Genomic DNA, 23,290 nt, shown 5'->3' with positions numbered 1-23,290 from the left:
CCTATAGTCTCATCTTATAATTGCACCTCTTTTTATTTTTGCACGGATTAATTTATCTGTCATAAATCTCATTGAATATATTTTTCTAGGCCACAGTAAGTACTTTTGGGAATGAGGTGGCATGAATTATATAGACAGATAGAATAAAGGCAGCATATTAACAACAATAGCCACAGGTGGAGTTCTTAGTCATTCTGACTGTCAAACAGCTCTTGCTTAGGGAGCCAGAAGAGGAAACCTCATTTTTAAATATGGTAAAATCTGTGTGTGAGACAAGAAGAGTGAGGCTTTTACATAAACCCGGAGATGATGGCATCCTTACAAACACTTGAGTGTATATTTGTTCATACCCTGGAAATTGTGATCAGTGAATGAAATGGGTAACATTTCCTATCACTTGTATACAAGCCCATCTATAATTTCGGGGACAGACAGAAAAACGTCACTGATGCTGTGAAGTACCTGTCTATGACAGTGCTTGAGGAATAGCTCATAGAGTCCGTGGCATTAAAGGTCAATGTTTAATGTGTATGCGATGGGTGAGGAAGGTGGTGTGGGCATACCTGTGAGGGATGGGACTCTTGCCAACGCTCACACCCACGCACCCCCTACATGCTACATATTTATTGGTTGGCGCATGTGATTATGTTTTAGGAGCAATATCCTCAGGTCTTTAGTATGCATTGTGATTTTCTTAGTGCCCAGCTTTGTATCAAGTCCTTAAAAAACCCCTTTGAGGAGCTGTTGAATTACATTTCCATTTTCTTTCATTAGGAAGCCATGTCTGGCGTTAAAAAAAAAGTAATTTCATGGTTTCTTATAAAGGTGTAATTTTGCTTCGTTCTTATTCATTTTCGTGGTGGGGAGAATAAAATAGTTTCCCCACAAGAATTACAGTCCATTTTTTGCCTTTCAGTTCAGTGATTTCCACCCCCTCTCCCCTTCCATGGCTCCCAAAGAAAAATTAAAGCAATTTGAGAAGAAAAAAATGCAATCTTATAACAAAAACAGGCCTGTCTTGGAAACACAATGACCAATGACCACAACCATTTAAGTCCTTTTGGGCAAATGAATAATTCTTTGACTATATCTAAGAAGAGAAAACACATGAATTTATGTTCTGGGTCCTCAAATGTCTTCTCCCTCTCCCTTTTTACTTTCATCTAACTTGCCTGAAATTAATGAAGCAAATACCCAGGGACAGATGCAGGTTTTGTGAGGCTGGAAGCTTATACAATTTAAGGAATCCTCTCTAAGAAAAAGAATACAAAAATATCTTACTTTTACAATGTCTTACAAAAACGTATGGCCATGTGAACATATTGCCCAAGTAGGAGAGATCCCTGAAGCTTAAACTTTATTGGCTTCATGGTAAGTCCATTTCTGCAGGTACCATATTGTAATAAACGTCCACCTCTACTATGCACACTTGAATTTGCTACTTGTGTACTTGAGCACAGGAAACATAGGTAGTGACTGTACAGATAGGAATATAGAAGTATAAGTGTAAGACCACAACATTACATACTGGGTTTTAAACACACAAACACAGAGATATAGTTTTCTATTTTTCTTGAGCTTCAGCATTTCTAAAGGTCATATCCAGGCATGATCTCCACTTCTCCAGACTTTGAATTGTCTGCCTGCCTTTAAATCTTCACTTTCAGGGAGAGGTAATCAATTTAATACGCTATCGTTCACTCAGACAAGCTGACTCAAACACTGTTCTTTGAATTGGACTCATGCTGAGCAATTCCCTATTCTAGAAGCCAGGTGTGATGGGTGGGAGGAAGGAAGGGGGTGAGGGTGGGGAGCACACTGCCAGTTGGCAGAGCTTGGTGTTTTATTTATTTATTTTTCAGGCAGTTCAGATACTGGTCTGGAGGTCTCCATTGAGGAGGGTCCTCTGGGTCTCCGTGGTCTCATTCAGTCGGGATTTGTCCTGCTTACTGTCACTCCGTTCCCCGTCATCTGTGCCGCTCACCTTGACCAAGCAGAGGACATTCTGGAAGCTCTTCTTGAAGTTGTCAGACAAGAAGGCATACAGGATAGGGTTGGCACAGCTATTAGCGTAGGTGAGGACCACTACAAAGTCAAACATGCCTTTAAGGGCTGGAGTGGGACTGATGGCCACAGAGACCGAAGAGACATTGAATATGTAGAAGGGGAGCCAGCAGAAAATGAAGACAGCCACCACTATAGACACCATCCGGGTCACCTTCTTCTCAGACTTTTTCCTCTTAGAGGAACCCACTCGGATTCCAGAGGATTTCACTTTGATGATAATGAACAAGTAGCAAAGACAAATGATGGTGAGGGGCACCAGGAACCCCAAGATGAAGGTGTAGATAATGAACCCAGTGTACCATGCCCCAGATTCACCTGGCCAGTTGATGGTACAGCTGCTTCTCCCCCACTGGTTGCTCCGAAGCCCAGCATATATCATGATAGGCAAGATGACCAGCAGAGAGACTCCCCACACAGCCACATTGATCATCTTGGCTGTCCGGGGTCTCCTCCACTTGGCCGACTTGATAGGGTGGACCACAGCCAGGTAGCGGTCAACGCTCATGACTGTCAAGCAGAAAATGCTGGTGAACTGATTGATGCCATCCACAGTCATGACTACCCGGCAAATGGCCTTGCCAAAGGGCCAGTGGACCAGAGCCACCTGCATGGCCAGGAAGGGCAGACCCAGCATGAAAAGCTCATCTGCGATGGCCAGGTTGAGAATGTAAATGTTGGTGATGGTCTTCATCTTGGCATAGCGGAGGATGACATAAATGACAAGCGTGTTGCCACACAACCCAATGATACAGACCACAAAATATATGAACGTGAGGACTGCATTGCTGGTCAGATCATAGTATGGCTCTGTCTGGTTTGAGCTGTTGGCAGCTGCCAAGGAGCCATTGAGGTCAAATGAAGAGGAAAGCCATGCATGGCTCCCATTGAGTAGTTCATATGCCATATCCATGGCTGCCTTGCAGTCTTAGGCTAGTTCCAACCAGCCAAAGATCTTATTCTCACCTTAATGGGTCTTGGAGGCAAAGGATCCACTGTGACATCTGCAAGAAAAAAGGAAGAGGCTCATCAGTCAGAGGCTACTTAAGCTTTCACCAGCTTTCCATGTTTCTGGTTTACTCTCTCACACATACTCGTCAATAGAAAAGTGTATCTTTCCACATCAGCGTTAGAGCTACCAGCCAATTCTCATCAGTGTGCAGACTTTTTCAGTTTTTTTCCAATAGTGGGGAAGGGTTTGGGTTAAGTCATCATAGTTTATCTTGTCATCTTTGGTGATGCACATGTGGGAGATGGCTGTGGCTGCAAAAAACGTACTTTGATTTGTAAGAAGTTGACTGGTCCAAACGGTAAAAAGGCAGAGCTTGGGGAAGTCCAGCCCCTGACCTCAGAAGGCTCTGACACTGGCATTCTTGGCCTTTTCCCCGTGAGGAAATCTATGCTGACTTGTTGACTGCTTTGGAGGCTTTCTATTCTGAAAACCTCATAGTGGAAAAATCCCAGACTTTAGAGGTAAAACAAACCAGGGTTCCACCCCCGAGCCCATGTGACCTTGTGCCCGGCACTCAATCGCTCTGACTCTCATTTGTCAAAATGGGGTGTCATAAAAGTTAAGTGATGAAATGTATGTGAAAATGCTTAGCATTGTGCTGGGCTCATAATCGGAACTCAAAAAATGTTATCTTTTCCCCCTTTTTCCTCTGCCTTCTTACTTATCTCTAATTTATTGAAATCTGCCTACACAATGAAAAATTTATAGTCTTAAATATTAAAAATAAAAATCTGACTTGCCTTTATTTTTAAAATGTATGCTTTAGTTTATTTTTGTTTCTTCTGTTTTCGTTTCTCCAGTACCCAATGCTTGACCTCATGCCTAACTAAGAAAAGAGAAGAGTCCTTTCCTAAAATCCCTCAGCAAGATGCTGCTCCAGAAGGCTCATCTTCTAACACTCCAGAGAATTTGCCTGAGATCCCCCGATAAAGGAGATAAACAGGAGCCAGGCAAGAGGGAGGCAGGTTCATTCACAGAAGTGAATTCCAAACCCTGATGTGGCTCATTCACATTCACCATCCCCTTGATCTTCCCAACCATCCTATGAGGTGGGGATAATTATCCCCATTTTGCAGATGAGGAAACCAGGGCTTAGAGAGTTTAAGTAACTTGTTCCTATTCCCTTGTACATAGTTGGTGGAGCTGGGATTTGAACACAGGACACCCAAGTCTTCTGAGCTTTTCACACCATCACCATCTGCTGCTCAGTGGACTGGAAAAATAGTGGCAGATAATTGGGCTTTGGTTTGAAGAAGCTGACTCCTGTTTTACCTCCATGCTGAGAAGATAATTATAACATTATTGGCTTGGCCTAAGATATAAAACAATAACTCATCAATTAAATGATTTATCTACAGTCATTCAGAAAAACATCACCAGGTGGCTTCTTTGTTCTGGACACCAAGGACACAGGAATAAACGACATGGCTGGTGCCCTCTAGGAGATGACAATTTAGGAGGGGAGACAGGCAAGGAATTCATATAGGGTGTGAATTGCATGGAGCTATGACCAGAGGACTTCAGAATGCCTTCCTCTCCTGGGTGATTCCTAAGAGGAATGTTTGAGCTGGGTCTTGAACAAATGAAGAGTGAAGCAAGGAGGGCAGGGAAGAGGTCATTCCAGGAAAAGATGGTCAGAGGGCAGTGTGTTCAGCACATAGTGGGAATCATTCACTTGGTGGACACACTTCCCCTGAGCGGGGCACTTTTCCTGGTGCCTGAGTGAAGACTGGAGATTGCTCCTTTATGCTGGAGAGACTGCTGATGAGTTAAGGGGAACTTAGCCAGCAACAAGTACTTGAGGCTCCTTGCCCACCTCTGCCTCTGATTCATTTTGCACTGCCAGGTGCATTGCTTATTATTTCTGTGCTAATTTTTCCCCACCACACAACTGTCTGTAAAGTGGGGTCTGGTCTTTGTGGCTGACCTTTTCTGCAAAGTCCTTTAGAGACCCAGGATTTAATGTTCACATTGAGTAAAAAGCATAAACTGGCAGCTATTAAAAATAGAAGCTGTAGGGGGCTTCCCGGTGGCGTAGAGGTTAAGTTCACGCACTCTGCTTCAGTAGCCTGGCAGTCTCGGGTTCGGATCCTGGGTGCGGACATATGCGCCACTTAGCAAGCCATGCTGTGGCAGGCGTCCCACGTAAAACAGAGGAAGATGGTCACAGATGTTAGCCCAGGGCCAGTCTTCCTCAGCAAAAAGAGGAGGATTGGCAGCGGATGTTAGCTCAGGGCTAATCTTCCTCAAAACAAACAAACAAAAAACACAGCAAAAAACAGAAGCTGTAAAGAAACCACTTTTGGTATCCCTGGATTAACTTGGCTTGTTTCGGCTATCATTTCCGACTATCTTGTCAGTTAGTTTGATTTACAGACCCAGACTCCTCTTTAAGCCACCTGCATGAGAGTGTACATCAATCACTAGCATTTCCAGGGTGCCATCTATGTAACATGCAAAGTCACACTCCAATGTCTGGGTAAGACTGAAGACCCCTGGTTTGCAGTAGCCCTGTCTAGAGCTTCTGGGATAGGGATGATGATGGTGCAGGTGTGTGAGGGAGGGCTGAATGCTGATCTCCAGCCCTAACTCTGACTTTTGGGCTAGAGACTCACTCAGTGGGGTGGAATTGCATGGGGTCAATTTTTTTCTGAAACAAGCTGAGAACAACATTCTCCCCTTTTGAGACAGGCAGCAATAGACAGAGTTCAGAGCTTGGTGAAGGTGGCAAAGGTGGTAAGCTGTGAGCTAGTCCCGAGTGGGAAGGCTTCTCCAAGGAAGAAATGAGTTTAAATCACAATGAATCTTATTTCATCAACAATGAAGTCAGCTCCCTAAGGTCTCCGAGTGACTTCGGCTTCATTTGGGTCCCATTGAAAGCAGAGTCCAGTGCTGGGCAGGCAATGCTTACTGAGTTGTGGTCAAATTAAATGCAGAAGGAAGTTTAGTTTTCTGCTTTCTTTATTTTTCCAGCCTAATAATTGTTAGATACTGGAAATGGCTGGTTGTTGGTTTCCTCTAAGACTGAGTCTGGGCTCTGTAGGAGAGGCGGGTGAGAAGGGTCTGGGCATCCCCTGCCCTTCCCGGAGGAGCTGTGGTTACCCGCCTAAGAATTGAGCATTGGGATGGGAACCGGGCATCAGGGGTGCTCCTAAATCCTATTCAGCTTCAGTTTTTTCCTTCCCCCTAGCATCTTTTCCCCATTCAGCTCCCACCCTCACTTCCCTCCGAGCCTGCTAAACCTGAGCCTGTCTCTGGGCGGCTGGAGGGTGAGCCCCACTGGCGGTAGAGACAATAGCCAGGTGCGGGCCACCACGGCGTTAGAGCGCCTAGGAAAAGCCCCAGGCGGCTCTGGCCAAAGGGCATGGGGGAGAAGGGAGACTCCGGACTGCCCAGATGGTTCCTGGGCTGGCACAGAAAATCCTCCTCCTTGCCATCCAACTCGCTGACCCTCCGACCCAAGGGTTTCCTAAAAGATTCTTTGCTATTTCCAGGAGGACTAGGGGAAGATTAACGATTGTGGGGCCAGCACCCCCGTCTCCAAATGCAGAGGCGGGGCCGAGGCATCAGGAATAGCTGGGAGCGGGTGACAACCGCTCCAGGACTCGGCCAGCGACTCCGGGGCGCGGGCCACTCAACGGTTCGGTCTCTCCCAACCCAGGCAAACAGTCCTCTCCGCCCGGGCGCCGGGGAAGCGGACTCGAGACCGTTCCGGATCCGTGTCCCAGGCCAGGAGAGCAAGAACAGGGTGGGGAGCCCCTCTTTTCTCTGCTCCGCCGCCTGCCCCTCATAGGCTCGGATGTCGGGGTGCGCGCCCTCAGGAGCCCCGGCGATGTCCCCCCCGCCAGCCTCGCTCTCCTCGCCTCGGGGCTCTTTTGCAGGCGGGTGGGAGAGAAGTTATCCCCGTTACAGCTACCACCTGGACACTCGGCTGCGGGATGAGGACTGGACGAGGGCGCACGCCACGCACACCGGCATGCGGCTGTGCGGACAGGTCCGTGCCAGCACACACGACCCACAGCCCCCTACTCACGCCGGGACACCCGCTGTCGTTCTTTCCCACCAAAATCTCCCCTGAAAGGCACAAGGGCGGAGAACCACGCACCGCAGGACCTGCACTCCGGCACACCGAGGCGCGCACCACCATGCAGCGCAGATGCACCAGGTGCCCAAGTGCGTCTCTGTCTCTGTCTCTGTCTCTCTCTCTCTCTCTCTCACACACACACACACACACACACAGAGGCACTCCCACACACACCTCACCTTTGCTTTTCCGCTGCAATCCGCTAGCTCGGCTCGCCGGCACCAAGCGGCTGTCCCCGACCCAGCGGGGCGCCAGGGCTCGCAGCAGCTTGACCCGCACCCTGTGCTCGGCGTCCCGAGCTGCCGGCTCAGGCTCGCCCCTCGCGCCGCGGAGAAGTCGCCGGCGCGCAGACCCCGGGCGCCGAGCCGCGAACTGAGGCTCCGGGCGCGGGTGGCCGCCCTGCTTGGACTGGCCCTGTGGAGCTCGGGCCCCTCGGCACATTTTCCCCCGCCTCCCGCTCCCGTCCCGGTTACGTCACGGCAGCTTTGCTCCGCCTGCCTGGTCCTGTGGGAGGACAGGGGTGAGCCAGGTGGAGAAGCCTGCCTGTGGCTTCGGGCAGAGCTTGCAGGCAGAGTGGGGGGTAGTGGGGGGACCCACATGCGGGGGCGTGAAGGGTCAAGGGATTTCGGCCTCCCCAAGACTTGTGGCAGAGACACAGACTGCTTTCCCTCCCCTTTTACAGAATCGGTTCTGTTTCACCCAGCATATTCTAGGCAGCTGGAGTGGCGGCCGGGGTGACCAGGACTCGCCCCGGGACCTCTGCCATCTCCTCAGTCAGACAAGTTTGCAAAGCTGTGTCTACCGTGGGTCATCCCTGGGAGCAGGGCGCAGGGCGAAGGGCGCAGAGAGCAGGGCCAGGGGAAGGCAGGGAGAAAATGGGTCCAGGGGGAACCATGCAGCGGCCAACGCCCCTCCGCAGAGTGTGTGCGCCGGCACTTTGTTTCCAAAATTCAGTTCAAGGAGCAGGCAGAAGCTCCGCAGGGGAGCGACTCATTCCAGCTCTCCCAGCTTTCCAGAGCTTGGAGGCGCAGTGGCCATAACCATGTCCGCGGCACCTGCTGGTCTGACCCAGCACAGCCCTCCTCCTACGCTGTGAGGGAGCAAAGGGAAACATGCGAGAAGTGGGCGTTGTGTCGCATCAAGTTGCAGCTATTTATTTTTTGACTGTGATGATTCAGCCTCTTTTCCAATAGTGTAATAAGTCATAATCAATCCTGAAGCCTCTCCTTCCTCACCCTCCTCCAAGTACACACACTCACACTCACCATCCTGAGTAGTTTTGGAGGATGGGAAAACAGACAGCAAACAGTAACAACAGTTTTCTCTGTGGGCCGAGCTGCCTTTGACTGTCATCCTGTTATCTGATTTACAATTTACCAGTGAAAAGTTAGTCAGAGGCTGTTTAGCAGATAGGGTGAGCCCTAGAGGTGGGCAAGTGACCTGGGAAGGGAACCACCAGCTAAGGTCACAGTTTCTATCTGGACCATCTCGTTTCTATCTGGACCAAACTGCATTTGGGGGTACCCACTGTAGGAGTGGAAATCAGGGTTTCCATTAGATTTGTCTATTTCTGAGCTGTTGGTTGTGATGGGGCTCGAATCCGTCAGCTTGGTGCTCAGGGGCTAGATGGAGGTTGAGCTGGTGACTGCCTCATGTCCCAGCTGATCTGGGAGGCAGCTTCTCTTTGGACTCATGTGTGCAGGGGAGAGGGACCAGGGCAGGTGGCTCACTGGAAGAACCATCAGCTGGAAGACGGAGGGGTAGGGGTGAGACCAGGAGGGCAGAGAGGAACTGAACTCAGGAGACCTCCGCACGCTCTGGGGACTCAGCTGCAGCAGGAGCCCTTGTTGCCACCTCTACTTTAAAACCAACGACCCAACTGGTTTCCAGGAAAAGAGGAGGGAAAGGCAGATCCAGGAAGTGCCTACTCCACTCTCAAATTCTTTTCCTGGGGACCATGTTATCTTTTCAAAGGTCTTCAACTGTTGATGCCAAACTCATGTATCATTTAAAAAAAATAATCAGTTTTCTAACCTATACAAGAAATGAACCATTGGTGCTCAAAGCCCCCTCCCCTCACAGGTGACCCTGATGGGACAATGCATGGTTCTGTTTTTAGTTTTAGTGTGAGCACTACCATCCTGAAGGATGAGCTGAATGACCATCTCCCCTCAAGGCAGCTCTGGTGATTAGTTTGGCTCCCCTCTATATGCTTGTTGGTTCCCAACGTCAGGAGTTCACTGGGTGAAATTCGAAACTGCTCCCCCTCCCCCGCCCACCCAGAGGGCAAGGAGAGACGGAAGAAAGAGGCAGGCCACTCCAGATTGGTAGGTGGCGGTTTTAAGAAGCAAAGAAACTTACTTATGAGGCTTGTCTTGGGTGGCTGCAAGACGAGTAGATCTCTGTACCCGGCCGCAAGAATCTTAAAAGTTGATATCGATGCTTTAAGGGGGTTCAGTCACGTATTCAGTCCAGATGACTGGACTCAACAACACATTGCTCTCTCAAGGCTGCATCCTTGAAGTGGCTCCTCGTGCGGGACCGGTGGGCAGAATGTACATTCCAAGGACAGGGGAGGCAGGTAAGGATCCTCCGACTGCCTGGGTCCGGCTTGTGGGTTAAGTGATGGTCAGGTCTTCTCAATGGCCTCCTCCAACAACACTCTTTACCTCGGATAACCTGATACAGTGAAATCCCTCTTCGCATCCTTTCCTTGTGAAGTCTTCTCTCTCCCTTCCCCGTAAGTCAGGTTGGGTGGGCCCAGCCTGCAAAAAGTACTCGCCCATTCACCTCAGGCACGCCTGTCTCTACTGCAAGGCTGGGTGAGTGGGGTCTGAACAACATTGACCTTGACAGCAGAAAATGGGTAATCTAGAACAATTGTTGATTTTGTCCAGATAATATGGGCCTCCCCTTCCCCCCTTTGAATGCCTTGAAAGAGCTGTTTGACGTTGCTGCCACCTGCCCTCAGCAGCCACCCTCAGGTTCCACTTTCGTATCCGACTTCTAATGGCTATTCTTTTGACTTTCTCCTCCATCTGCTGAGTGAAGTCTGTGCTGTGACTCTGGGGCTGTCTCTTCTCCCTCTGCAGCTCAGTAACTAAGTAACACAACCTTGAGCCAGAAAAATCTAGAGGTTAGAGAGGAAATAACCTCTGCACTGGTTTGTTTGATATCTTTAAAGCAATTAAATAATACCCTTTCCTCTTTCAGCACTTATCAGAGGGACAATAGACAGCAGGAAATTAAGAACAGGAGCAGGACAAAGGCCCAGGCCGGTGCTCAGCCTGTAACATGGGGAGATGCTGCTCAGTTCACCTTCGGTGAGAAGTTCGCAGCCAAGGAGCACTGACGTAGGTACGCAAGTCCCAAGTAGGTCGTGTGTCTCTTAGCGGCTTAATAAATTAAATGGGGGAAGTTGTTCATCTGCAATGAGTTTGGTGGAAGTAAGCCTTGCAATTAAGCCTAGAGGAAAGCAGGAGAGCCCTGGGAGGAGGGTTGGACCTGGTTGGGAGTGGTAGATGCCAATCCAATCATCCAATGTGGTTTTTATTGTCTCCATGGGAATGCCAAGGATGAGGTTCGCCATTTCTATCGATGTGCAAAGAGCAGTGCTCCTGTTGTGGAGAACGTACAGATGGGACAGAGGAAGAGGAGGGCCCCTGCGTGATGATCATATTACCTGAACTTCCTGGGACACCCCTGTTTTCAGCTGTTCTGTCCTTTGTCACCCACAAACCATCTGCATGTTACCAAAATTGAGATATTGGCTTCCACTTTCTATCTCCAGACTGCATCTTGTACCTGGTGGCATGAAAAATCCTTTCTGACATCATGGGTCCTGATGTTTAGTTTGGAAAATATGAAATATGGTCATCAGAACTTTTTAAAAAATTTGGCCATTTGGCATAGTGGGTTTATCTCTTCAGATACAGAAGGGGTTAATGTGAGGACCTTTCTTTGCTTCTCTTTCCCCCACCCCTTGACAGGTGTGAATCTGGCTTGACATGTCACCATTTTTCTCTATTAGCATCCCCAATCCACAGGGGATACCTTGGCTGAGAGAGTGAGCAGGTGATAAGACCTGGAAACCATCCCAAATAAGTGTAGAATCAGGGATCATGGTTAGAAGACACTATGGTTAAGATGTTATTCCTTTTTCTCTTCCCTCCCCAATTTTAGCAGAAATGCACATAAACATAGAATCCTGGAGCCAGAGGGACCGTAGAAATTTTCAAGTTTATAGCTCACATCCCGTCATTATACAGGTAAAGATACCGGGCTCAGAGAGGCCCAGTGACTTGCCCAAGGTCATCCAGCTAGAGAGAGGCAAAGTCCAGAGTGGAATCAGCTCTTCCGGATTGCAGGTGCATGCCCTTTCCACGGGAACATGACCACACGTGGAGTGTGAAAGCTGCAGGAGAGGATTTCCAGCTCTCCCCACCCTCTGGCTCCACACTTCTCTTCCACCAGTACATTCTCCCTGATAACCAAGTCCCTGCTCTCTCACCCTGGCCTGAGTCCTCGTTTTCAGTCCCTTGGCGACAGAGTTGGAAAACACGTGACCATCCCCCTCTGATTTTTCCCAGAGTGTGCTTTCTAGAGCACTGATTCTGCAAGGTGCCCTGTAGAAAAAGAGCATGACCAGTCTGGGAAACATTCACTCTTTCTCTTGAAGATCCACCAGGCTTATTAACAACATTCATAGGTAACATTTATTAAGTAGCCGTTATATGCGTGGGGGGCTGAGCGTTTCACACATTTATTTCATTTAATGCTCCCAACCTTTGAGGTACGTACCCATTAGTATCACTAACGTTGTTATTTTGAGAAATCTTGCAGTGAAGAAACCTGTTCATCTTAAACCCAGTGTTTCCCTAATTTATTTAGCAGTGAGAACCTTCCCTATGAATAAATTTTCACACTTCTTGAGTGTTTATGGTGTGCCAGGCACTGTACCAGACACTTTATATTAACTTATTTAATCTCCACTGAAGCCCTATGAAGTACGTCACCACTATTACTCTCCCACTTTGTGCATGAAGCAACCAAGGCATGGAGAGGTTAAATACCCTGCCCAAGGCTACACAGCTACCAGTGACAGAGCTGACCCACTCTGCCCTCCCAGACACCAAAAGGCCTGAAGCACGGCTGTGAAGAGCTACACATATTAGAGAAGGGGTCCTTCCTTCCTCCAATCAGAGGCTGACTCAGGTGGAGGAGGGGCTGGTCCTTCCGCCAATGAATAGCCTTAATTGTTTAAGCCCTTTTTCCCTCAGTCTGTCTCCCATCTCAGGGTGTCTTTGTTGATGAGTTCTGGATTGTTTCCAAGTTCTCTGAGGCCCTGACAACCACCCAGTCTTTTCTAGGACCCCTTTTCCCTTCCCTTCCAGACTGAGCCAGGTAACTACCAGTGTCTGGGGCTCTCCTGCTGTCTGACCTGCCCCCCATGCTGACTTGCTCATTAGCCTGCTCCCCCTGGCAGGCCTCTTCCTGAGCAAGGGGAGCTGCCTTTAGGGTCAAATTTATAGACTCACAGAAGCCAGATGGCCCTCAGAGAGCAGCTAGTTCAGGACTTCGCAACCAGGCTGCACATCAGCATCACCTGGGGAGTGATTTTAAAAACTAAAGATGCCCTGGTGCCGTCCTTAGTGATTCTGATGTAATGGATCTGGGATGGGGCCCAGACAATTTTTTTAAAGCTCCCCAGATGACTTTAATGTCAGCTAGAGCTGAGAACCACTAAGAGTTAAACCTTCTCCTTTTAGAGGTGCAGGAACTTTGGATCAGGGAAGTGAGTCTCTCTCCTGGGTCAGACAACAAGCAACTGAGTCTCTTTACTTCAAGTTCGCCGCTATGGACTCACGATGCCTTCCATAGTTCCAAGAATCCGCTTACGTGGATAGAGGGAGCGCTGGGCAGCGTTTGTGCAGGCATGGGGCCGGGGAGCTTCTGCTCTACTGGCAGATGGAACCAGTTTTCCTTCTCATAGGGATAAGCCCCATTGAGTTGCAAACACCCACGTCTTGTAGTGTGAGATGAGGTGGGGGTGGGGGAGTGGACCCCGGTGCCTCTTGGCAAGTGCCCATTGCAGATACACTGTCTCTAGTAGGAATGGGTATTCACAGCCTGTGAGAGGTGGGCAGCAATTTCACAAATGGGCCAGAGCTAGTAAATGGGACTGTCGCGGTGGTTTTTTTTGTATTTACAGCAGGGAAAATCAGAGCCAGGTTTCATCCTGGCCAAAGTTATAGAATTACCACACTGATCATCCTCCTATTTCTGGCACATTCCTTCCCAGGGTCTGTGTGCCTGTGTGCCACCAGCAGCCAAGGACCTTGGTGGGGAATCCCACCACATCCTTTCTCCATGGAAAGCTCCTGCTGGCTGTGGACATTCTCCTTGTCCTTTTCTTCCCGCTCAAGTGGCCAAAATCATAATTCATTACTAACGGAACGTAAAATATTTACATTTTAAAAGGATTGTGGGAAGGAACAAGCCCACAGGGGAGGATCTCCAAGTGGAGGTGCTGGCTTGATGTCGGCGGAGGGGTCTCCATGCCGAGAGGCGTCTGTCTCTGATGGCAGAGCATGTAGCTGTCTCTTAGAGTCAGGAATTTCTGCTGCTGACAGGGCTTTGTCCCCCAAGAAGCGAAAGCCAGGAGTTAATCCAGTAACGGCAGTTGATAGATTTAAATGCTGTTTCCCAAGAGGCTGCAGTTCCTTTGCTGGCCCCGGGGTGGGGTGAATGCCCTGAACTCACCACCCGAAATAGGCCTCTGCCAGTGTGGGTCCGAGGCCTTGCAGGATGGGACCCAAAAGCCCATCCCTTGGCCTTTCTTTTCTCCTCTTTTCTCTCCTCCTCACCCCCCTGCCAATCCGGGGATGGAATCAAAATGATTGCAGTACCTGGAACCTAGTTCTTTCCAGCAGATTCTGAAGTCTTTGGAATAAGCAGCCTCTCCCTGTCTCCCTTTCCCATGGTAGTTGTGTCCCCTCTGGCATCATCGATGAGGATAATCTCCTCTCTCCCGGGTCCCTGTGTGATCGGCTGGCCTTGCTGAGCGTGAGGCAGCGGCAGCTTTTCGCAGCCTTGGCGGGGGTGAGAGGAGGAAGCATTGAGGGCAGATGCAGATTCCGCAAGGGGACCTTTTACAGCCCAGTGGATTTGGAAAAGGGTCTGGAAGAGCTGTCTTGGGGAGCTTAGCACCTGTTCTTGGGCTGCGTGCTGAAGCCCCAGGTGAGGCTGTCACCGAGTGGTACAGAAGTTTGTGTGAGGCGAAGAGGACAGATTTTCCTTCCTTTCCGCAGGAGGTGGCTCCATGAAGATCCGTGCGCATTGACACAGGCTTCATGGTCAGTAGGGGCTTCCTTGAGCCAGGTGAGGCTCGGTGATGAGACTTGGCCACTTTCCAAAAGCGAGAGTTGGGTGGCAGCTTCTCCCTTCTCTCCTGCGGGGGCCCTGTGTCAGCTTTGTTTGCTGGTCCCGCTGTGGGTCCCCAAGCTGCATGGTGCCTGCCTGCTCATCTGAGGCCCCAGAGCAGATGGCTGGACCAGGGAGGGGGGTCCGAGGCTTCCACACCCCACAAATCATTCGTGTGTCCCCTCCTTGCTCCCACAGCTCCTCCTCCTCCTCCTCCCCTTCCTCCTTCTCCACCCTCTCTCCCACCCCACTCTCCTTCTGCAGCCAGATCTCCTCTTTGACAGATTGTCCCCTTACTGCTGCCAAAAACTAATTTCTCTGTGCCACTTCTGATACTCAGTCTTTCTCCCTGGCAAGACCCTTTCATTTTGTTGTGAAGCGTGACAATTCCTGGGTTTTGTTTCCATCCTGCTAGAATGTGGAACCCTTTTGAATAACTGGATTTAGGGCTTAGGAGGTGTCTTTGCTCCTAGTAGAGGTGGGTAAGCACTTAGTGGGGCCCTAACCCGACGAGACAGAGCAGGTGACAGGGGAGATGTGGCGTGGCCTCATCATGGGATGCTGCAGGACTCACTTTAGGGTTCTTTCCATAATAAGCTCATATAAACAAAAATTAAAATTTTCATATGACCTTTCTAGGTATACAAGGCATATACAAATTTTAAACTACTTACCAGAATATGGCTTGTTCTAAAAATCAGACCCATCCCTAAAAAATGATGATGTGGCACCGATGAATCTATTCTAAACATTGTGCTTTGGGCTCCAAAGTGAATTTTCAAAGAGGCGTTCCAAAAATGATTTAGCAATGGCAATGTTGAATGCATATTTTGTTTTCCAAGATGAGCAATTTTTAGCACTATTAGATGTGAGACTGTTTAGAAATAGCCAGTACTCACTTTGATGTATAGTTCTGATGTGATTGGCACAAAAAAACAAACCAAAATCATAAAACAGGCAACTGACAAGGTGATCATGCTTCTGGAGATGATATCTGCACACGATGCTCCTACACAGGTACACACCTTCATTCATTCATCCATCTATCCATTCAATAAACAAAAAGACCATATCAGAGAAAAAGAGAGAAAAATTGTTTTCTCAGCTCTGCCATCAGACGTCTCACTGTGTCCTGTGAGGTCTGTGAGGGAACTCAGAAGCCCCCACGTCAAGTCCTAAATCCTTAGCAAGTGCTCAAAAAGTGTGCAGAGCAATAATTTCATTTGATGTGCTCTGTGGACCTTTCAGAAACCAGATGTTTTTTGTGGTCTCTTATATCTCACATAGGGAAGAGGCTAAAAAGGTTGTCATCTCTAAAACTGTCTTTGTCCCTGTTTTTGGTATCTTGCCACAAAGCTGGCAGTCCGTCAAAAAGCAATTAGTGGTGCATGACTTAATGAGCATTTGATGCATTTCTTTCGCAGAGTAGGAGGGCAGAGCTGGAGCCCTGAGTAGACAGAGGCTGCCTGGTGCGCTCGAATTACACATCCTGGTTAATTTCTTCTAAAATGATATCATTCTCTCTAATTTGAGGTCCAGATCATAAAATACATGCCAATAATACACGCTGATCTTTAGTACAAGCTGGTAGAAGGATTTGTTTGGCCAGTAAAATCTTTTTATTTTAAATTTAATTTTATTTTTATCGAGTTATATATGTACATGGTCAAAATGTCGAATCATAGGATTAAGCTTCTGATGAAAAACAGCAGACTGCTGCGCCATCCTTCTCCGTTTCTGATGCACTCCCTAAGGGCAAACACTTGCAATTCTTTTTGCCGTTTCTTCTACTTATTTACCTCCATGTTTACAAATGACACACTTGCGCTTCTATTTCTTGAATTTTCTGTTTTAGATTCTATTGATTTCCTACTATGAAAGATCCACAACTCACCTCTTATACAATGAATTTCCCTACCCCCTTTCCTCTCAATATGGTTATCACCCTTTTTGTCAAATCAGTGGTCAGTGTTTGCATTATTATAACTATGTAAATATTACTTAAAGCTGATCCGAGCACTATTCTCTGCGGGCCTCTTCTTTCTTGTAGAGGCTTTTGTTTTCCCTGGAGTTAATGATTACCCCTTTGGTTTTTTTTTAATGTGAATGCTTGAAACTGAGATATCACTTTTATTTTATTTATTTATTTACTTTTTTCTTTGCTGAGGAAGATTTGCCCTGAGTTAACATCTGTGGCCAATCTTCCTCTTTTCTCGCTTGAGGAAGATTAGTCCTGAGCTAACATCTGTGCCTATTTTGCATGTGGGATGCCACCACATCATGGCTGGTGAGTGGTGTAGGTCTGCGTTCAGGATCCGAACCCATGAACCGGGGCCACCTCAGCGAAGCGCGCCAAACTTAACCACTACGCCATGGGGTCAGCCCCTGATTACCTCTTTTTTAATTTTTTTTTTTTTTTTTTTTTTTTTTTTTTTGTGAGGAGATCAGCCCTGAGCTAACATCCGCCAATCCTCCTCTTTTTTTGCTGAGGAAGACGGCCCTGGGCTAACATCTGTGCCTATCTTCCTCCACTTTATATGGGACGCCGCCACAGCATGGCTTACCAAGCAGTGCGTCGGTGCGCGCCCGGGATCCGAACCAGCGAACCCCGGGCCGCCGCAGCGGAGCGTGCGCACTTAACCGCTTGCACCACCGGGCCGGCCCCTGATTACCTCTTTTTTAAAAAAACAAGCTTGCTTATTTTTCTATATAACTATCCATAATTCATCCCCAAATTCTGACACAGTTGAAAATCTCTAAATGTATTCAACATGTTGGTTTCATTTTTGGCTTGGAGGCATCCTTCCTGGATCCCTTTGTCTTTCTGCTCAGTCTGGACCGATTATCCTTTAAGTCTGTTGCATTGCTATCATCTCAGGACTTCTCTTCACCATCATCCTGAGGACTTTCTTGCTTTCCAGTGTTAGTTTTCTGTTTCCTCTTTCTAGCCCTACGTCAGGCTTCCTTCTTTGTTTTAGTGAAACGTGACCTCCAGGAGCTTCTTGAGAAAGGGTATGTGGTAGCCAGCCTCCAAGACAACCCCCAGTAATCCCCGTGTCCTGGTGCCCTCCCACATTGTATCAAGATTGGTCTATGTGACCAAGAGAATACAGCCAAAACAAGGGTATGTCACTTTAGAGATTAGGGGATAAAAGACATTGTGGCTTCTGTCTCCGTGAGTCTCTCTGGCTTGCTGTCTCCTCTCCTCCTATTCCCCTCCCCACCCTCTTCCCCTCCCCACCCTCTTCCCCTCCCCTCCTCCTCCTCCTCCTCCTCCTTCTTCCTCTTCCTCTACTACTTCTTCTCCTTCTTTTCTCTCTCTTTTTTTTTTCTGGGGAAGATCAGCCCTGAGCTGACATCTGATGCCAATCTTCCTCTTTTTTTTTGCTGAGGAAGATTGGCTCTGGGCTAACATCCGTGCCCATCTTCCTCTACTTTATGTGGGACGCCATCACAGCATGGCCTGACAAGCGGTGCATCAGTGAGCACCCAGGATCCAAACCCGGGCCACCAGCAGCGGAGCGCGCGCACTTAACCGCTACGCCACGGGGCCGGTCCCCCTCCTTCTTTTCTTCTTCTTTTCTTCCTCTCTCTCTCTCTGATCATTCTTCCTGAGAAAAGCCAATTGCCATGTTGTGAGCAGTTCTTCGGTGAGAAACTGGAGCCTCCAGCCAACAGCCACATGAATGAGCTTGGAAGTGGATTCTCCAACCCCCGTCAAGCCCCAGGTGACTGCAGCTTCGGCTGACACCTTAATCGCTCCTTCATGAGCAACTCCCAGCCAGAACTACCCTGCTAAGCCACTCCCAAATTCCTGACTCGTAGCAAATATGAGACAATAAATGTCTATCGTTCTAAGCTACTAAAATTTGGGTGATTTGTTATGCAGTAATAGATATGACAGCAGTAAATTTTTTGATACTGTGCTTATCTAAGTCTTTATTATATCCTCACTTTCAACTGATGATTTGACTGTGTACAGAATTCTATTCTATAGTTAGAAATCCCCTTCTCTAAGAATTTTGAAGGCATTCATCCCTTGTGTCCTGGCTTCCTGTGGGTGTTGATGTGTCTAATGCCTTTCCTTTCTATGTAGCCCTTTGGAATCTTCTCTTCATTGCAGGTGTTAGGAAACTTCACGAGGCTATGACATGGTGTGATCACTTTTTTCTTTTATCATTTGTTGTGCTTGGCATTCAGTGGGCCTCTTTAATCTGGAAACTCATGCCCCTTATTTTTGAAAGATGTTGTTACATTCATTTTTTGGAGATGACTCCACTTCTCTTGTCACTGGTCTTTCTTTCTGGCACTCCTATTAATTAGACAGACCAGTTCTCCAAACCTCTTGGCTTTAATATTTTATTTTCTATCTCTTTGTTGTTTATGTTTTTCTTTCTGGGTGATCTTTTATCTTCTAACCCTTCTATTACATTTTTTATTTCAACTATTGTATTTTTCATTTCTAAGAGCTTGTTCTGTTCTTAAAATATTCTCTGTTTATAACCTTCTGTTCTTGTTTCGTGCATGTAATATTTTGGTATCAAGTTTATAAGGATTTTATTCATTTTTAATTTTCTTCCACTTCTTGCTTATCTGTTTCCTTCAGATTCCTTTATCGTATTTGTTTTTATCTGTCTCTCAAGGCTTTCTGCAGATGTCCTTGGGGATTCTTGAAGCACTATAATGCATGTTGGAGGCTGTTTGTGCACAGGTGTTGATTAGTGGATTCAATGTAGGATTATCAGGTGGGGACCAGGTCAACTGGTTGGGAAACCTCCCTAATCTTTAGATTGTTTTCATTAGGGCTGCCAGCTTCCCCAAAATCCCTCAAGCTGGATCCTGGGGCTTTATAAGCCTGGCTACCAGTGCTTTTAGAACAAAGTAGGAGAAGATGGTTTAGAGTTTCACTGTTCAGTATGTCGATGTTCATTTGATTTCCCTGTTTGCAGTATTATTCCACAACCCCACCTTCCAGTGGACCTGGTGTCCCCAAGTCCAGAGGCTGGCTATTTCAACCACTTCACAGAGTGAACTTTATTTTTTTGGACTGGGATAGGGACAGCTATTCAGTGTGAGGCTGGATCTCAGGATCTATCCACTTCTTATAAAGTCATTCGATCATCCTCCTCTTTCCGACCTACCTGGAGCCTCCAATTCCCGGCTCTTTCTGCAGTTCTGCAGCTTGCGTGGGCTTTTTTTCTGATTGACTTTACCCATTCGGGGTCATATTTCATTCTCTCTCTTCTGCGAAGTGCTTTACCTCCTTGGCCATTTTCCAACTTCCAAAACTTTGTTGGCATTTTCTTGTTTGTTGTCATTTCTTCACTCATTCTGTTCTCCCTACAAATTTTTGCTTTTTAAAATTTCTTTACTGTCATTTTAGAGGAATTTGGAAGGGAGAGGAGAAAACTGCCTGCGCTTCATCTGCCATGTTTACAGGCGGCCTGCACGGGGGGTTTTGTTTGGTTGGTTGGTTGATTTTATTCTGTGTGTTTATCTACATGAATGTTTTTAGTTTTTGTTTGACTGTTTTTAACCAGCTAAGTATTAGTGGCTTGGTTAGCTTTAGACTTGGTCATTGACTTGGCTAGCTCAGTGTTACCAAGCTTAGATCAGCTCACTGCTTTGTCCCCAGCCACAGGATGACTTGCTGCCTACTCCAGAGCTCACATTCATTAATCTGGTAGTGGTGGGGATGCCGGCCACTGAAAGGTCCAGCCCAGAGTGGACCTGGTATGGTGCCCATCTGTTCACTCTGGACGGACTTAGCTTCTAATGAACATAAATCTTTTCCTGGAAATTGGGCCTGTGACTAGCAAAGTGGAGTGGCTCCCTCAGACATGTGGAAATGTACCTTCTTTCTAATTAGGGTACCAATACATGGCGGATGGTTATCAATTGATCTTTCAGGGCCAAATGATGTAACTGACCGCCTCCTACTTCTTGAAACTCTCTCTTCCTTGAACCTTCCTTCTTCCAGCTTGCTACCTTCTCCTATCTCTCTGATCCCTCATCTGTCCATCTCTTCACTTAACCAAATCTATTGAGCATCTGCTATGTGCCAGGTCCTGACTGAATAAGATACAACTCACCCATCATGATATGTGTACCGAGGCTATAATGGGAACCCAAAAGGAAGGGCCTCAAACCCAGATTTAGGTTAGGGAAGGATGTCCAGAGCAAGGGCACCTGGGCTGAGACTTGAAGGATGAGTAGGAGATTTTAGAGTAGAGAAGGAGCTTAAAGGTACTCCAGGCAGAAGGAGCAACAAATGCAAAGACCTAGAGGCAAAGAAGAGCCTGGTGACAGGCAAAAAGTCATTGTGATTGGGCCATAAGGTTAAGGAGGAATGGATGACAGGAGTTGGGATTGAAGAGGCAGATGGAGCCCATGCTATGTACATCATACTAAAGAGTTTGGATTTTATGCTGAAGGGAATGGGGGGATTTTATCAGGAGTATGATAAAATCAATTTCTCCTTTCACGGAGAGAACTGGCCTGAGTATGGAAGAATGGATCAGAGGTGGATGACACTGGTTGGGGGAAAAGAGAGGACCAGTTAAAAGGCTGCTGGGGTGATTCAGGAGAGAGGTGATGAGGGCTCAAACTGTAGCAAAGGGTGTGAAACAAGAGCCACGAATTTGAGAGCTTTAAGAGGGAGGACTGTGCAGACCTAGTGGCTTATTGGATTTATGGGATGAGGGAGTGGGGGTGCAGTGGGGAGATGGGCACCCCTGGATTTCTGGCTTCAGAAACTGGATGGATGGTGGTACCATTTACCCTAGAGGAATAGAGGAGGAGACTGCATCGTGGGCAGAGGAGAGTGAGTTCCGTTTTGGTTGTACTGAGTTGAGATGCCTACGGGACAGCTGATGGAAGTGCCTTATAAATGGCTTGATCCGTGAGTCTAGATAACTGGGGAGAAAGAAACTGAGCTAGACATTGAAATTTGGGAGTTAGTATCTAAAGGCGATGGTTGGAAGTGAAGGAGTAAATGAGGTCATCCAGGGAGAACATAAGGGTGAGAAAAGAATGGGGAATGCCAACATTTAAGAGATGAGTCCTGGGGCTGGCCCGGTGGCGCAAGTGGTTAAGTGCGCGTGCTCTGCTGTGGCGGCCCGGGGTTCGCTGGTTCGTATCCCGGGCAGGCACCGACACACTGCTTGGCAAGCCATGCTGTGGCAGCGTCCCATATAAAGTGGAGGAAGATGGGCACGGATGTTAGCCCAGGGCCAGTCTTCCTCAGCAAAAAAAGAGGAGGATTGACAGATGTTAGCACAGGGCTGATCTCCTCACAAAAAAAAAAAAAAAGAGAGATGAGTCCTCTAAGAGATAAATGGAGAGAGAGAGAGAGAGAGAGAGACAGAGACAGAGAAACAGAGAAAAGCAGGAAGGGAGCCTGATTGTTGTCCTGGAGGGCAAGAAGAGAGAGAGTCTCCCAAGGAGGGAGGGTTAAGGAACAGGAGAACTGAAATGTGAATGTTGGATTTAACATCCGGGAAGTCGCTGGTGCCTTGGGAGGTGGTGTGGGCAGAAGGCAGATGGCAGCCTCTTGAGGAGGGAGGAGGCGTGGATGGAGAGGTGGTGGAGACGGGAAGTGTAGTCAGTTCTTTTAGCAGCTGAGTTGAGAAGAAGAGGGAGACAGCAATGGTTAGAGGAAAGCATATGGCTGAAAAGAGTTTCTTTTTAAAGGTGGTAATGTTATATATATGTAACAGGAGAGGGAGAGGGGGATTGATGAGATAGGAAGAAAGATGGAGTCGGACAGCAGATGAAGCTTCCTTGCATTGTGTTTGGAGAGACTTGTACCTACGGGAAGTGACTGCAGGCTGCAGGTGTGTGGGTGTGGGTGTAGATGTGGGGTGCATATGGAAGAAGCAGGAAGAATTTGAGAAATTTTTTTCGTCCATGAATCATTCATGTAACAAACAGTTTTGAGCATTTACTCAGTTCCAGACACAGCGTGTCTTGCTAGGGATAGAGAGATGAAATGAACCCCAGCCTTCAGGGACCTCACTGTCTGGGAGGGCAGATGATGTCCACAGAAAAGTGTGCAAAATGTTAGGGGAATCCTGCCTCTGCCTGGAGTGGGGTGGGGTCAAGAAGGTGACGCTGTGCCTACCCTGGAGTGAGGTCTGAAAGGATACAGAAAGAATTTTCCTCGTGGACACCGGAGAAAGTGCATGCTTGGCCATGTGGTTTAACCACAAGTGTTTATTAAGCACCTGTTCATATTCGGCACTGTGCTAGGTACCCTGGATGTAACGGCAAATGAGATGCCACTCCCCCTGAGCGGTATGCACATCTGGCAGAGGAGACATGCAGGTGGTTTGCACGTAATGTGCTAAGTGTTCTGACAGTAGAGTGGGTGTCCTTCAGGGGGCATAAAATGTAGTTTGATGTGGAAAGAAAATAGAGTATGGGAGAGGGAAAGGCAGGCAGGGCCAAGGTCAAGGTGTAAAGAGTCTTAGGTACTATTGTGAGTCGAACTGTGTCCCCCTAAAACATATATTGAAGTCCAAACCCCCGGTTCCTGTGAATCTGACCTTATTCAGAAATAGGGTTTTTGCAGATGTAGTCAAATGTGGAAATAAACCTAGACCACAGAAACGAGAACAAGCAAAAGCTATTTATTCAGAGCTTGCTATAGCCAGGAATCAGCCACCATTAATTGCATTTGGCACAGACTCAAAGGCACAGAGGAGTGG

The 23,290-nt window shown here is 47.7% G+C and overlaps 1 protein-coding gene across 1 annotated transcript; it reads right to left on the bottom strand.

The window, feature by feature from the left end:
- Positions 1–1,296: 1,296 nt before the first annotated feature.
- SSTR2 (somatostatin receptor 2) lies at positions 1,297–3,059 on the bottom strand. Its single transcript, XM_004432708.3, has one exon. It carries the CDS (start codon positions 2,975–2,977, stop codon positions 1,868–1,870), a length of 1,110 nt encoding a protein of 369 aa, XP_004432765.1. The 5' UTR covers positions 2,978–3,059; the 3' UTR covers positions 1,297–1,867.
- Between the last annotated feature and the right edge of the window lie 20,231 nt (positions 3,060–23,290).

The sequence above is a fragment of the Ceratotherium simum genome, chromosome 16 (genome assembly GCF_057802395.1).
Source record: "Ceratotherium simum simum isolate JZ-2026a chromosome 16, ASM5780239v1, whole genome shotgun sequence".
In the NCBI taxonomy this organism is placed as follows: domain Eukaryota; kingdom Metazoa; phylum Chordata; class Mammalia; order Perissodactyla; family Rhinocerotidae; genus Ceratotherium; species Ceratotherium simum.
The sequence above is the reverse complement of the archived record's forward strand: the minus strand, read 5'-3'. Positions and strand labels throughout refer to the sequence as shown.

What these genes read in the sequence shown, in the direction of transcription:
- SSTR2 (XM_004432708.3), bottom strand. Translation starts at nt 2,977, where the DNA reads ATGGATATGGCATATGAACTACTCAATGGGAGCCATGCATGGCTTTCC.